This window comes from Misgurnus anguillicaudatus, chromosome 15 (assembly GCF_027580225.2).
Source record: "Misgurnus anguillicaudatus chromosome 15, ASM2758022v2, whole genome shotgun sequence".
Classification (NCBI taxonomy): domain Eukaryota; kingdom Metazoa; phylum Chordata; class Actinopteri; order Cypriniformes; family Cobitidae; genus Misgurnus; species Misgurnus anguillicaudatus.
In genome coordinates, this window is record NC_073351.2 from 24,611,490 (window position 1) to 24,625,000 (window position 13,511).

The window sequence follows — 13,511 nt, forward strand, 5'->3', positions numbered from 1 at the left end:
CAAATTTCAGTCAAAACCATTCTATTTCATCATAAACAATCTGAAAGCAGGGCTTTAAGTGTAGAATACCGAACTTGTCCTTTAAATAACAATGTAACCATTGCATATTCTTACACAAAATAATACAGTACACTTTTTGGATGATCTGCTGTCTTTGGATTTACATTGGACTGAATTTAAAACAGAAATTGATTTTGAATGTAAACTGCTGTGAATACGAACATACTACTACACTTTGATTTAGTTTTGGTGAAATAAAGACAATGCACATCTCCATCTTCTTTCCCCCATATTTATTACATCCATTCCTTAAATATTTTTGTTGAACACACTGTAACAGTTTTAATGAACAAAATGCAAAATTAGTTAAAAAAATGTAATGCTTTCAGTAGATTCAATGAGAAAAACTAAAATCCAATGGTCACAGCATTTTAACTCCGTTTTTAACAAGCACGTAGCAGACCATTTTAATTTATAATTCATCAACGCAATTATTGCTTTAAAAACAAGATTAAAAGAAACACGGAACAAAAATAAATGCCTGATAATAATGCTGATCCTCTGCCTACTTCTGTCTGATCTAATAAAAATATCTGAGATACAAAACACCACATTGCAATAAATTTAGATACACACTTTTTAATCGACAAGTCCCATTTCCAGAAATGGTTAATGATTCCACAAAAAATAATCACTTTGGAGAACGGGGAAGAACATACAATATAGAGCGATACAATACACAGCAATAACATGTGCATTACACTGTATGGGGTTGTCAATTTCTAAATACAGTCCTCTGAACAAACATATATATTTATTCTGATGCAAAAATAGGATGTCTGAAGAGGAAACAATACAGCCAAAACCCATTTGAAATTTATGCATTCACTTGCTCCTGGCATTAAAATAAAATAAAAAAATCCACCTGAGATTGGACAAGCAGTCGGACCACAAGCCCCACAGTAACATTACCTAAATGACACTACATCAGTGGTTGTGGTGTTTCTTATTATTAACAACAAACAATTCCTTAGTTGATGTTACAATTGTGCATCCAGATCCTTAACCCACAACAAAAACAAATAATCATCATTACTGTAATTCTTCAAAGTGGATCTTTATGCAGATTTATACAAATTGCATGTTGTATTTTTCTGCCCGCATGTTCAATAGCAACGTTTTAAACCAATCTCCTGCAACAGTCAAAGAAAAAATATCCACTATGCATGACAGCTCATAACATATTTTTATGGATTGAAACAAGAGTTCATCAAGTTTTGAACATACAGTAAACTAGCCCTTTGTGACACTAGTTCAACCAAATGTTATTTTTTCCTCTAGTATTTAAAAAGACTATGACTGTATATCACTTAAGCTTTACATGCTCAGACATACACAAAGCATTTAAAACGATTTCATTTACAGAGAAAAAGTCAAGACAGGCTCGGTGGCACATGAGGCACAATGTTAATAGCGTTTACTTTCTAAATACCCAAAAGCAAGGTAAAACGTATTAAAAACATCACAAACAGCCTTCTATGGTTCCGAACGTAACAGAAAGCTAAAATGCCCTACTACACCAAATGATGAACGCTGTAAAAAAATAAAGATTTGTTTCAATTTAAAGTTAAAGGGACATTACACTTTTAGCTCCACTAGAGTTAAACATTTGATTCCCACCGCCCTGAAATCCACCCAGCCGATCTCCGGGTCCGGCGCCAGCACCCCCAGCATAGCTCAGCACAATCCACCGAATCTGACCAGACCACCAGCATCCCGCTAAAAAATAACCAAAGAGTTTCGTTATTTTTCCCATCCAAAACCCGACTCCCCAGCAGCCACATCGTGCACCAAGACCGACAGAAAACTAAAAGTTGTGATTTTCTAGGCAGACATGGCCAGGAACTACACTCCCAAACTGGCGCAACAATCAATGACCTTGCTGCTGTATCATGGCTGCAGCAGGCGCAGCGACACCACGAACTGCCCCAAAATAGTCCCCTTGGTTACTTTCAATAGTAGGGTACTATTTTCAGGCAGTGCGCAACATAACCACGCCCGCCGCAGCCATGCCACAACAGCAAAGTCCCTGATCACCACGCCAGAATGGGAGCACAGTCCCAACCATATCTGCCCAGAAAATCCCAACCACCAATTCTCCGTCTGTCAGAGTACACAATGCAACCACAGAAGAGTCAAGCTCCAAATAGGAAAAATATCGAAACTCTTTTTTTGCCCGATGCCAATGGTCCAATCCGATTCAATGGACCGTGCCAAGCCATGCCAAAAGTGCCAGCGCCAGACCCGGAGATCGCCCGAATGGATTCCAAAACGGCAAGAATCAAATATTTAACTCTAGGGGAGCTGGAAAATGAGCATATTTTCAAAAAAAAAGGGGAATGTCCCTTTAAGTGTTCGTACTGCCGTAAAGGAATAGTTCACCCAAAAATGAACATTCTATCTTAATTTATTCACCCTCGTGTCATTCCAGACCTCTATGAATTTCTTTTTTCTGATGAACACAAAATATATTTTTAAATAAATAAATCAAAATATTTTCATCATTATTTATCACAATACTTCCATTTGTTTTTCCTACTATGGAAGTAAATAGTTTCCACCAGCTATGTGTTTATCATCATTTATCAAAATGTTTCTGTTTAAAAAAACATACGGATCTGAAACAACATGAGGGTGAACTATCCTTTTAAAATTTTGAGTTAATTCAACTTAAAAATATTAGTTTACTCCACATTGATTAATATTTTTAAGTTGAATTAACTCAAAATTTTAAGGCAGCACAAACACTTACTTTTTTAAGGTGAAACAACAAATCTTTTTTTCAGTGTAGACGCCAAAGGGATGCTTTATTGACACCAAAGGAGTTTTGACTCAAGAATCACGGATACCACGGGTAGCTATGCTGCCATTGTGCACATTACAAGACCAGGCAGTACAGCAATGAACAGTAGTTATAAAAGGTCAAACAAACCATCTACTGAACAACCCCTTATATAACACGTTCTTATCATCTCCTAATAGTGGTCAAATATAAGCTGCTTCAACTACATCCCTCAAAGAAACCCTGGAAACACTTGGAAAGATGGATTGGAAAGACAATCCCACACCAATATCACTGACGGTATTAATAAATGCGTTAGCAGTGTAGGGGGATTCCAGATATCGTACTGTTATCTCAGACCAATGGGGCGAAAGAAAATGTGCACGCTATTTACAGGTCTGTACAGATATAGACACGCTAACAGAGAGTTGCTGCAGAAAGCATTATGTCTACTCACTACTGAAACACTACCACCGAACTCTGAGAGCAGAAGGTAAAAGACACAAATGCAAAATAAAAAGCAGGATAGAAAAATATTTCATAAAAGAGTGATCGATCGGGTGCGTTAAAAGCATTCATGGACTGTACGAATCAAATAAAATCAAAGGGAATGTTCGTGGTACAATGAGATATTTAAAATGACAGAGAGTTAACCGTTTCATCTTTGGCTAGCGATTTGGCAATCAGACAACAAAAACCAAATTTGGAAGTTAAGACTTAAAGATACTGAAAGTAAGAAAACTTCACATCTTTCTACTGTGGATAAAAGTAGATGAGAGGAGGACGTAAATGCGTATGACGGCATGAGATTCAGAAAGAAGCAGGGATTGAAATTCTCTCCAGACACGTCCTCTTTACCTCCTCCGCCATCCTCTCGCTGTGAAACTCCAATTAAAACGTCCCTCGGCGGACAAGAGATCAAGTTATCAAGTAAATTAGGTGTACTTTAGTGCAAATGTTAAAAATGAACGTGAATGCGGTCCAAACTCGATATCATAATAATAATGTACGGCATTCAAATGGGAGGTAATCTGTGCTGCTGACTTGGTATGAAATGGCATTGAGTTTATGAATCATTTTGAGTGTGTGAGCCTGCTCATTTGCCCAAAGAACCGATCCACGGCACCGCGCTAGCTTGTGCTTGTAACCTTACGCAGATCAAATTTCTCCCAAGTCCGTGTTCGTCTTGTTGTGCATCCTCTGCTTTTTCTGAAGTTGAACAGATGTGCATTTTCGTTTAGTGTGCAGAGGAGGAAATGCTTCAATCGTTGTCCTTTGGTGGAACTTTAGACCAAAAATGGCTTCTTATCAATATATGCACAGACGACAAAAGCTGTGACTATGTATAAAAAACAAATCGACAAATATGTGCGGAACTGTATCACTGTGCATCCACAAGAACTGTAACAATGCTGACAATGATGCATGTCTGGGTAAAAGCTTTGGAGGCGGAGCCAGGGTTGCATGGTAATCAGGGATAATTAGCAGGTTGAGAGCTGCCTCCGTGCTCTTATGAAGGAGATGGATCTTTAATGGTGTGGGGGAAGGGGACGGCAACGTCAGGAAACTCCAGAGAAGTTCCCAGCATGTCTTGTGTGATGGTAGCAGCGAGTGAAGGCACACCCTACTGGTCAGTTTAGAGGCCGGATGACTTTAGTGGGCGCTCGGCTCTGCGCGAGCCAGGCTACTGGGGCGAGGCGCTCCGTACAGAGTCACAGAAGCTATGTGGTTATTCTGCATGACCTGTAACCATAGCAACAACAGAGTAGGTGAGATGCACACAGTTCGAGTGACACAGCTGCAGATACAAAATCACAACTTGAGATATTAGCATTTTAAAGCACGCATGCCGAGTAACACAAACAAGATGTGGATGGTCACATACCTCAAATATCATCCTCTGTAGTCCAAAACAAAATGTGGAACCAAAGGGATTGGTATTATTTGCAGATGAAGACCTGCAGTGCAGAGCACAATTATTTACATGCAATACAAACAGGTTTCAATGGCAGAGTGACGCAATCTCATTCATTTTAAATTGGAAGTTTGGCAACGTCAGTGACTGTTGGTGGGTGTCCAGCTATGTGACGAAGGTGGCAAAAGTTAAACTTTATGCAAATGGAGTGACTACCAATGGGGGTTCATGTTATCCGTAAATGCAAATGTACATCTTGGATTCCCTGAGAGTGAAATAAAAAAAGTTTTTATTATTTAGTGAACTCTCTTTTGAACTTTTTATCAAATAATACAGATCATGCTGTGTGAAGTATGTGTAAGTATTTTCCTAAACCTTTTCAAATTTACTTGCTTTCTTTTAAAATCACATGCGATTTAGTTCTTAGTTCCTAATCTGTTTGCCTTCTTTCTCCATGGTCATGTGATAATTTTTTGCCAAAGCCGCTTTAAAGGGACACTCCACTTTCCCCGAAAAGATGCCAATTTTCCAGCTCCCCTAGAGTTAAACATTTGATTTTTACCATTTTGGAATCCATTCAGCTGATCTCCGGGTCTGGCGGAACCACTTTTAGCATAGCTTAGCACAATCCATTGAATCTGGTTAGACCATTAGCATCGCGCTAAAACATAACCCTTAGTAACTTCCAATGGCAGGGGACTATTTTCAGGCGCTGTGTAATATCATTGCGCCTGCTGCAGCCATGTTACGGCAGCAAAGTCCTTGATTTTAACGCCAGAATGAGAGTATAGTCCTAACCATATCTGCCTAGAAATTGCAACTTTGTATTTTAGTCAGTCTGTATTAATAAGTCTGTCTTAATACACGATGTAACTACAGAAGAGCCAAGTTTTAAATAGGAAAAATATCGAAACTCTTTGGTTATTTTTAGCGCAATGTTAATGGTCTAATCAGATTCTATGGATTGTGCTAAGCTATGCTAAAAGTGGTACCCCCAGACCCGGATATCAGCCTAATGGATTCCAAAACGGAAAAAAATCAAATGTTTAACTCTAGGGGAGCTGGAAAATTAGCATATTTTCAAAAAAAGTGGAGTGTCCCTTTAAGGCAAGCCTGCAAGGTTTGTATAAAAACTCGTAACGTGGCTCTCACCTGTGTAGCACAACTGGTTTTTCCATAGGGTGTCCTAGTAACTCCTGAATCTGATCCCACTTTGAGGAAAAGTATAAACCGTTTTCAGTACTCTGCAACATTTAAGATTACATTTGCATAATTGTGACACGTAACAGTCCGTCTACTTACTTTGCTGTAGGTGGTCAGAATGCAGTCCTCACTTTGAGCATCTGCCGCATCTAAAACAGAGCAAAAAACATAAATAAAACACAAACAATCACGGTTATCACTGCTTAGTAATGCAAATGCAGAGAAAAGTGACCACAAAAGCCCTTTCTACATGAAAATTTGTCCAGGATTGTTTGGTATATTTGTTCATTTACACTGCCAGTGATTTTTGGGAATCTGTGCGTTTACACACATCCTGGAAAGATCCCGTAAAGACATGTGATGTGATTTGTAATGTATTTGTAATTGTGCACTTGGTGGATTTTTTCTGCAGCGTCTTAAGTATCTTCTCTCTTTCGAGAAACCGCATGCCATGTGCACTTTTACGGATTCGATCATTAACTGGTGCATTGCGATCTCAGCCCTCACCCCTCTAATGGAATTTTGTTCACACAGGACACACTTCGGAAATGTTACAGCAATGTTACTAGGTCCCCATTACGGGAGCATTCCCAAGATTGATTGCAAGACACGTTTCCATTCACACAAAAGGCAGTTTTATGGGATCAAAACACTGAAAGGGGATTTAAAAAGATAGAGAGTATTAACCTATAGTAGGATATACACAACACTGACCTTTTTTAATGATAAGTGGGATCTTAAAATCACATCGATGGTATCTGAGACAGGAGAGAGAGGCAGATATGAGTTGAGTTGTGTAAATACAGTGGCAATATGATACTTATGCACACAAATCTAAACATTACAAGCATAATGAAATGAAATTCAATTTATGAATCAATATGTCCAGACTGCAGCACCCTTCAGTATAACCTTCCTGACACAGCAGCAGCTTAATATTTACACAGCTGCAATACATAAATAGCTGATAGCAGAGAAATGAGACTCACATGTTGAAGTTATAATGGCCAGGGAAGTTGGTGTGGAGGACAAATTTTTTCACCAGGTGGGTCGTAGAGTCAAACAGTATATCCTGAAGGAAAAAAACAAATGGTACTTGTTAAATGGTTCGATACATAAACGTCATACAATATAATTTAAACTAACACAGCAATGTTCACACTAATTATAAGTCACTTATAAGTAATGGAGCAATTTAAAGCAAATACTCACCATCCCCAAAGTATAATAGTTAAAGAAGTAGTCATTACATTTGGACGGGACTTGCTTGTGTGGGGAAGGTGAATGGATCTTCATCTGAGTCATAAAAAACACAAATGCTTGTTAGGACAAACAAAAAAATAGATCTTACTGTGCGTTCACACCAGCGGTGGTAGAGGCGGCAAAAACGCACTATTCGCGCATAGTTGGACGCTTGAACATTTTGAGTTTACTCGTGCGTAAAATTCTAGTCATTCCAGACATTCACGTAGAAATTTGCATCATGGGAGGGGCTTCTGCGACTCCGCTTGCTCCCTGTAATCATGTGACTACTAGAGCAAGCTCCTGATTGGTTTTAACGCGGCACGAAAATCCGCCAAAATTCCGATTTTTCAACTCGCGCGTTTCCCGCGGCTACGCTCAATTCTGCGCACTTCACGCCTTAAAGCTCCCGTTCTGTCTGTGATTTTGAAGCTTTGATTGTGTTTATAGTGGGCAATATAACATGTGTTCATGTTTCACGTGTAAAAAACGCAGTATTTTTCACACAATTGACTTATCTGTATAGGGCTGTTTTCACTGTCCTCATAACAGGCTGATGTCTTCCTTGTTATGTGAAGTCCCTCCTTCAGAAATACGTATCGAGTTCTGATTGTGTAGTTTGTTTAGTGTGCTGTGATTCGATAGCAGCTTAGCTTAACAGAGCCGTTTGAGCAAGCTGGTGACTGACGTATTCCTGTGGGCGGAGTTTAGTCAACGAACTGTTTTACTGACGTCATTAAAGCAGGAAATAGAGGGCTGTAGTCCAAACTGGCCATTCATTGTAGGCTTTTAAAGAGGAATTCTATTGAAGAAAATATATCGCCTGGCAGTGAACTTTGAGCTTTATCATTTTACAGGTATTATTTATGCTATTATAGCAACATTACACACTAACTAGGGTTTAAAAAATGGTATCAGGAAGAACGTGACCTTTAACATGTAAATCACTCGCGCTTACCACCACTTCCACGTCTGGTGTGAATGCCACATTACTGTGCATTCACACCAGACGCGGTATAGGTGGCAAAAATGCGCTATTCACGCGTGAAATTCTAGTCATTTGATACATTTATGCAGAAATTCGCATCATGGGAGGGGCTTTTGCGACTCCGCTGGCTTCCTGTAATCACATCACTATTATAGCAAGCTCCTGATTTTCCTCCAAAATTCAGATTTTTCAACTTGCGCATGTCTCGCAGCAACACTTGCGCCACGCCTTCCTGCCCCACTGAGGAAACCTATTCGCGTCTTTGCATTGACTTAACATGTAAATCACTCGTGCTTGCCGCCTCTGGTGTGAATACACAGAGATGTTTTTTTTCTTTTCGAGAATAAAGCAAGTTGCGTTGTATATGAAGGAGGATCTTCATCTTGTCCTCTGACTTGTAGAAGACCTTATGTGGGGAACCAAGAGCACCCAAAACATCTTGACAAGAATCTCCAAAGTAGATATTTCTCTCAAAGGTCCTCAGTTTTGCATCCGCCATCACTCCCGGACCACATCCTGCAAAAGTCCAGACACATACACTGTAATAAACGCAATATTTATTTACTTATTGTTTGCTATGCTCTATATCAGTGCTTCTCAAGGCCTAGATTTTACTTTTGCAACCCAACACAGTACTAAAACTGTTTATCAAAAAGTAAACATCCTTCCTTGGCGGGACCACAGCTCTCTATATATACACCGGTATATATATATATATATCCTTAAACACATAAATCCACTATAGGCTGCCTGTAATACCTGCAGTGAGAAGACGAAGTTTGAGACCCAGAGGTCCCGCCCCATCCCTCAGAACCTCCACACACTCTGCATAAATGTTACCAAGGAAACAGGCCAGAGGCATCATGGGGGCCCTGAGAAGGAACATGTGATTTGCAATGATCACTGCTTGAGGAAATAACATGTAGCTCAATCAAGAAACAAATGTCTTAGAAATTAGATAAAGAACTAATGCAGATTCATGGTCCCATTAGGCAACAGACGAATTACAAATGGACATAAACAAGAAAATGACTTTGCGGTTCATGGCTTGTGAGTCAACCATACTGTACATGCATTTATAAAAAGACATTAGTGGTAATGGGTCATTTTCACAAACCCACAATTTCTATCCACACATATGTGCAACACTCACTTGGTTTCTTGAAGGTTGTTTCCAGAGTAAATATACATCCGTTTGACAGTAGCCCCGTGAGGAATCTGCAGGGAGGCCAAGCCATGGGCAAAGTTAGGCTGTCAAAGCAAAACAACTGGGGGTAGAATGAGGTGTTTGTGCAGGTGCCCCTTTCATGGAATGCATGTCCGCACTGATGTGCAAGAATTAATCTTATTTGCGGATTTAATCTAGGCTTATTTCCAAACGAAACTGTTTGTGGGTGACAACAGGGCATACGGTGATAACATTTGTGTTCATGCATTAACTTTATTTGTGTTTTGCTACAAAGCAATCAGACAAAAGATGTGGGACATATTTGTATAATATAAGTATACAAATGTATGTATGTAAACTATGTATATATCATCATAGAAACATCACACAAGCACCACTTCCATGGAATTGCCATTCTTGCTAGGACGTTAGCATAAGCGAAAACATACCTCATACTTAGGGGCTTCACTCCAGGAATCCAACTGGAAGGAAAAGGAAAGCCCTCGGAAGTTCAGGTGGAAAAGCTGCTCAGCAGCATTGTAGACTGGATGAAGTAAGAGCACACAGCTCCAAATGAACACACAGACAAGCCAGGAAGACATTTTTACATATAACTCACATCAAAAATTCAACTTACCTCCTGGATGAGTAGCGCCGAAAGACTGATCAATCTGCTCAATGGTAGGTGCTATTGCCTGAGAGTTAAAATGAACTCCACTGTAAAGTACAGAGCAAAGGGTCATTAAAAAAAAAGAACGTTTTAATAGAAGAATTTTTTTATAGTTATTAGTGATGCACTTCAAAAAATGACTTTCTAACTTAGTATTTTTGTCATATTATCAGTAAAAATTTCTAAAAAAATTCTTCAATCAATATGTTTTTTCTTGATGAGCAAAATGACCCAAGAAAATAAGTTTAGTTTTTAGACAGAAAATATACAATTTAAGCGAAATTGTGCTTCAAACAAGCAAAAATATCCGCCAATGAGCTGAGGATTTTTTTTCTTGAATTAAGTGTCTAAGAAAAAAGTAAACTTATTTCAGGATTTTTCTCATCCCATTAGCAGATTTTTTTGCTTGTTTTAAGCACAAATCGACTTAAATTGCATATTTTTCGTCTAAAAACTAGACTTTTCTTAGGTCACTTTGCTCATCAAGAAAATGCATCTTAATTTAATAATTTTTAGATAATATTTTAGTCTAGTTTTTAGTAGTAATAAGTAAGAAAGACATTTTTTGTTTTAGTATAGAGTAAGGATTCAGCATGCTCAAGTGTTTACGGAAGAGATGCATTTTTTGTGTTTTTATTTTTAATATGGCTGTTTATAACCAAAGGATGAATGGGGCAACGGAAACAGATGGGGTTGTGTTTTATCTGGTGTAACATACACACATTCCAAGTACAAACATTTGAGCTATAAAAAAAAACACCTGTGTTTGTTTTTAAATACAGCCTATGCTTACTTTAAATAAAACAGCTACAACACTGCAAAAAATGATTTTCAAGAAAAAAAAATTAGTACTTTTGTCTTGTTTTCAGTAAAAAATATCTAAAAATTCTTGAATTAAGATGCTTTTTCTTGATAAGCAAAACTACCCAAAAAAAGCACGTTTTTAGACCAAAAATATCAAATTTAAGTGATTTTGTGCATAAAACAAGCAAAAAAATCTGCCAATGGGGTAAGCAAAAAATCTTGAACATTTTTCTTAAACACTAAATTCAAGAAAAATGTGCTTACACCATTGGCAGATTTTTTTGGCTTGTTTTATGCACAAAATCACTTAAATGTGATATTTTTGGTCTAAAAACTAGACTTTTTTTCTTGGGTCATTTTGCTCATCAAGAAAAAGCATCTTAATTTAAGAATTTTTAGATATTTTTACTGAAAACAAAACAAAAAATATTAAGAATTTGTTTTCTTGAAAATCATTTTTTACATTGAATATAAAGCAAACACCAAGCATCAAACAAATCGGCAACGGACTGATGTCAATTTTAAATAGGCTTACAAGGAGACTGACATGAGCTATTTCACCCTCTGCCACATGTTCATCATCCCCAAAATCATAACCATAATGGGTTGAGAATTTTTTTCTTGAATTAAGTGTTTAAGAAAAAAGTAAACTTATTTCAAGATTTTTTTTCTCACCCCATTGGCAGATATTTTTGCTTTTTTTAAGCACAAATTGACTTAAATTGTATATTTTTTGTCTAAAAACTAGACTTACTTGTTTAGACCATTTTGCTCATCAAGAAAATGCATCTTAATTTAAGATATTTTTGGCATTTTTTGCAGTGTGAACAAATAAGATCCATAGCCATGGCATGGGTTTAGTTCTCTAAACTGACGCACATGCTGAATAAATATATAGCATGAATGCATATCAATTATTTTAAATTTAAATATATGTGACCCTGTCTGTAAAATCCAGGATTAAGTCTCATAATCTAACTATAAAGTGAAGTAAAAGTGACGTATATGCCAATGTATGGTAACCCATCCTTGGAATGTAACCCATCCAGTGCGTCGTGAACACACCCACACACCCAAAACAGTGGGCAGTTATCACTACAATGCCCGGTGAGCAATGGGGGACAGGTGCCTTGTCCAAGGGACCCTCAGTCGCAACCTCCCAGCCATGAGACTTGAACCAGCAACTCTTAATTTCATTCAACTTGGTCAATATTAAATACATCAGAGTTATAGTTTTACAAAATGTTCTTAACATTATGATTTTATGTAGAAAACAGTAAACACAGTTTCCCAGTTAGGATCACATATTGTGGTAAAAGCACTTACCAGTATTTCAGCTTTACTTTGCTCAAATCGTACACTTCGATTACCTGCAAAAACAGCACTGACTCAATGAAGAAACGTTGGGATTGTAATGTAAGAAGTGTAACAACACACCCACAAGAATCGCCAGATAGTCAGTACGCACATAAGTGTCATCTCTCACCTTCAGTCTCTGATTGCAGGCATCAAACAGCAGTTTAATTCCATCCTGAGTCAAACTGAGAATGAGGTCATGGCTAAGTGGCATCTGTTAAATAAAATAAAGCAAGTTTGAAATAAACACCTTTAACCGGCACATAAAACAACTGGTCATTTTATATGCTAATTATTTAGTGGTTAGTGTCCGAAATAAAAGACATAGGCAACGTTATCGACAGATCTTACTTGTTCGCTGTAGAGCACCTGGACATTTTTGATGATGCGGCAGTGTTTCTGTAATATGGAAATGGCCTGGGCCAATGGCATCCCTGGAGGAAAAATAGCTAGTTAGTACTGTATTCCAGTTTACACTAACCTACATTTAGGCATTAAGGAGAAGCTTTTAACCAAAACATGAGGAAAATAATGAAGCGATTTATCATAAAGGAGGCGATAATGAGAAATGTCACAAATTAGAATTTTCAACAATTACTATAGATGAAAGGGGTTTATTTGTTTGTTTTAGTATAGAGTAAGTATTCAGCATGTTCACGTGTTTACAAAAGAGATGCATTATTTGTGTTTTTATTTTTTAATATAGCTGTTTATAACCTAATGATGAATGGTGAAACAGATGAGGTTGTGATTTAACTGGTGTAACATACACACATTCCAAATCATAAAGTATAAACATTTGAGCTATAAAAAAATCACCTGTTTGTTTTTTAATAGCCTATGCGTACTTCAAATAATACAGCTACAATATAAAGCAAACACCTCAAACAAATTGGCAACTGACTGATGTCAATTTTAAATAGGCTCACAACAAGGAGACTGACGTGAGCTATTTTACCCTTTGCCCCACATTCATTGGTTTCATCACCCCCAAAACCACATCAACACACTTACCTAATGCGAATTCCCATTGTTCGTTTCCTAAAGATCTTTCAGGAACGACCTCCAGATCCAGCATTGGCGGGGAGAAATTGGGGATATCAACGAGGATCTCTGACCGTGCCAGATCTGAATCTTTTCTCTCGAGGAATCTTGAACAATCCACCGTTAACGCAACAAATTTGTCCCTATTTAGTCCAGAGTTAACTAAAGTAGACTGCTTTTAAAGCTCACACACTCAAAAGCCCCGTATGTTTTAAACGGTATGAGTGACACGCGACACCGTGACGTAAGTAATGTCAAAACACAAGTGTTGCAATCCAG

At 37.9% G+C, this 13,511-nt stretch overlaps 1 protein-coding gene across 2 annotated transcripts in view; it reads right to left on the minus strand.

Moving 5' to 3' along the window:
• Positions 1 to 276: 276 nt before the first annotated feature.
• phaf1 (phagosome assembly factor 1) overlaps positions 277 to 13,511 on the minus strand; it is a 13,967-nt gene continuing 732 nt past the window's right edge. The window contains exons 1-16 of one of the 2 annotated variants that reach the window (XM_073853637.1): positions 13,203 to 13,511; positions 12,540 to 12,622; positions 12,319 to 12,402; positions 12,159 to 12,202; positions 9,996 to 10,075; positions 9,808 to 9,902; positions 9,344 to 9,408; positions 8,950 to 9,062; positions 8,563 to 8,706; positions 7,173 to 7,246; positions 6,950 to 7,032; positions 6,675 to 6,718; positions 6,060 to 6,109; positions 5,910 to 5,968; positions 4,728 to 4,800; positions 277 to 4,585 (exon numbers count right to left, since the gene is read on the minus strand). The exon at positions 13,203 to 13,511 is cut by the window's right edge and continues 732 nt beyond it. In XM_073853637.1, coding sequence (XP_073709738.1) covers positions 4,496 to 4,585; positions 4,728 to 4,800; positions 5,910 to 5,968; positions 6,060 to 6,109; positions 6,675 to 6,718; positions 6,950 to 7,032; positions 7,173 to 7,246; positions 8,563 to 8,706; positions 8,950 to 9,062; positions 9,344 to 9,408; positions 9,808 to 9,902; positions 9,996 to 10,075; positions 12,159 to 12,202; positions 12,319 to 12,402; positions 12,540 to 12,622; positions 13,203 to 13,266 — 1,245 coding nt within the window. In that variant the 5' untranslated portion in view covers positions 13,267 to 13,511 and the 3' untranslated portion in view covers positions 277 to 4,495. Of the gene's footprint in view, positions 4,586 to 4,727; positions 4,801 to 5,909; positions 5,969 to 6,059; positions 6,110 to 6,674; positions 6,719 to 6,949; positions 7,033 to 7,172; positions 7,247 to 8,562; positions 8,707 to 8,949; positions 9,063 to 9,343; positions 9,442 to 9,807; positions 9,903 to 9,995; positions 10,076 to 12,158; positions 12,203 to 12,318; positions 12,403 to 12,539; positions 12,623 to 13,202 lie in introns of both variants that reach the window. The other variant, XM_073853636.1, reaches the window with a different exon arrangement.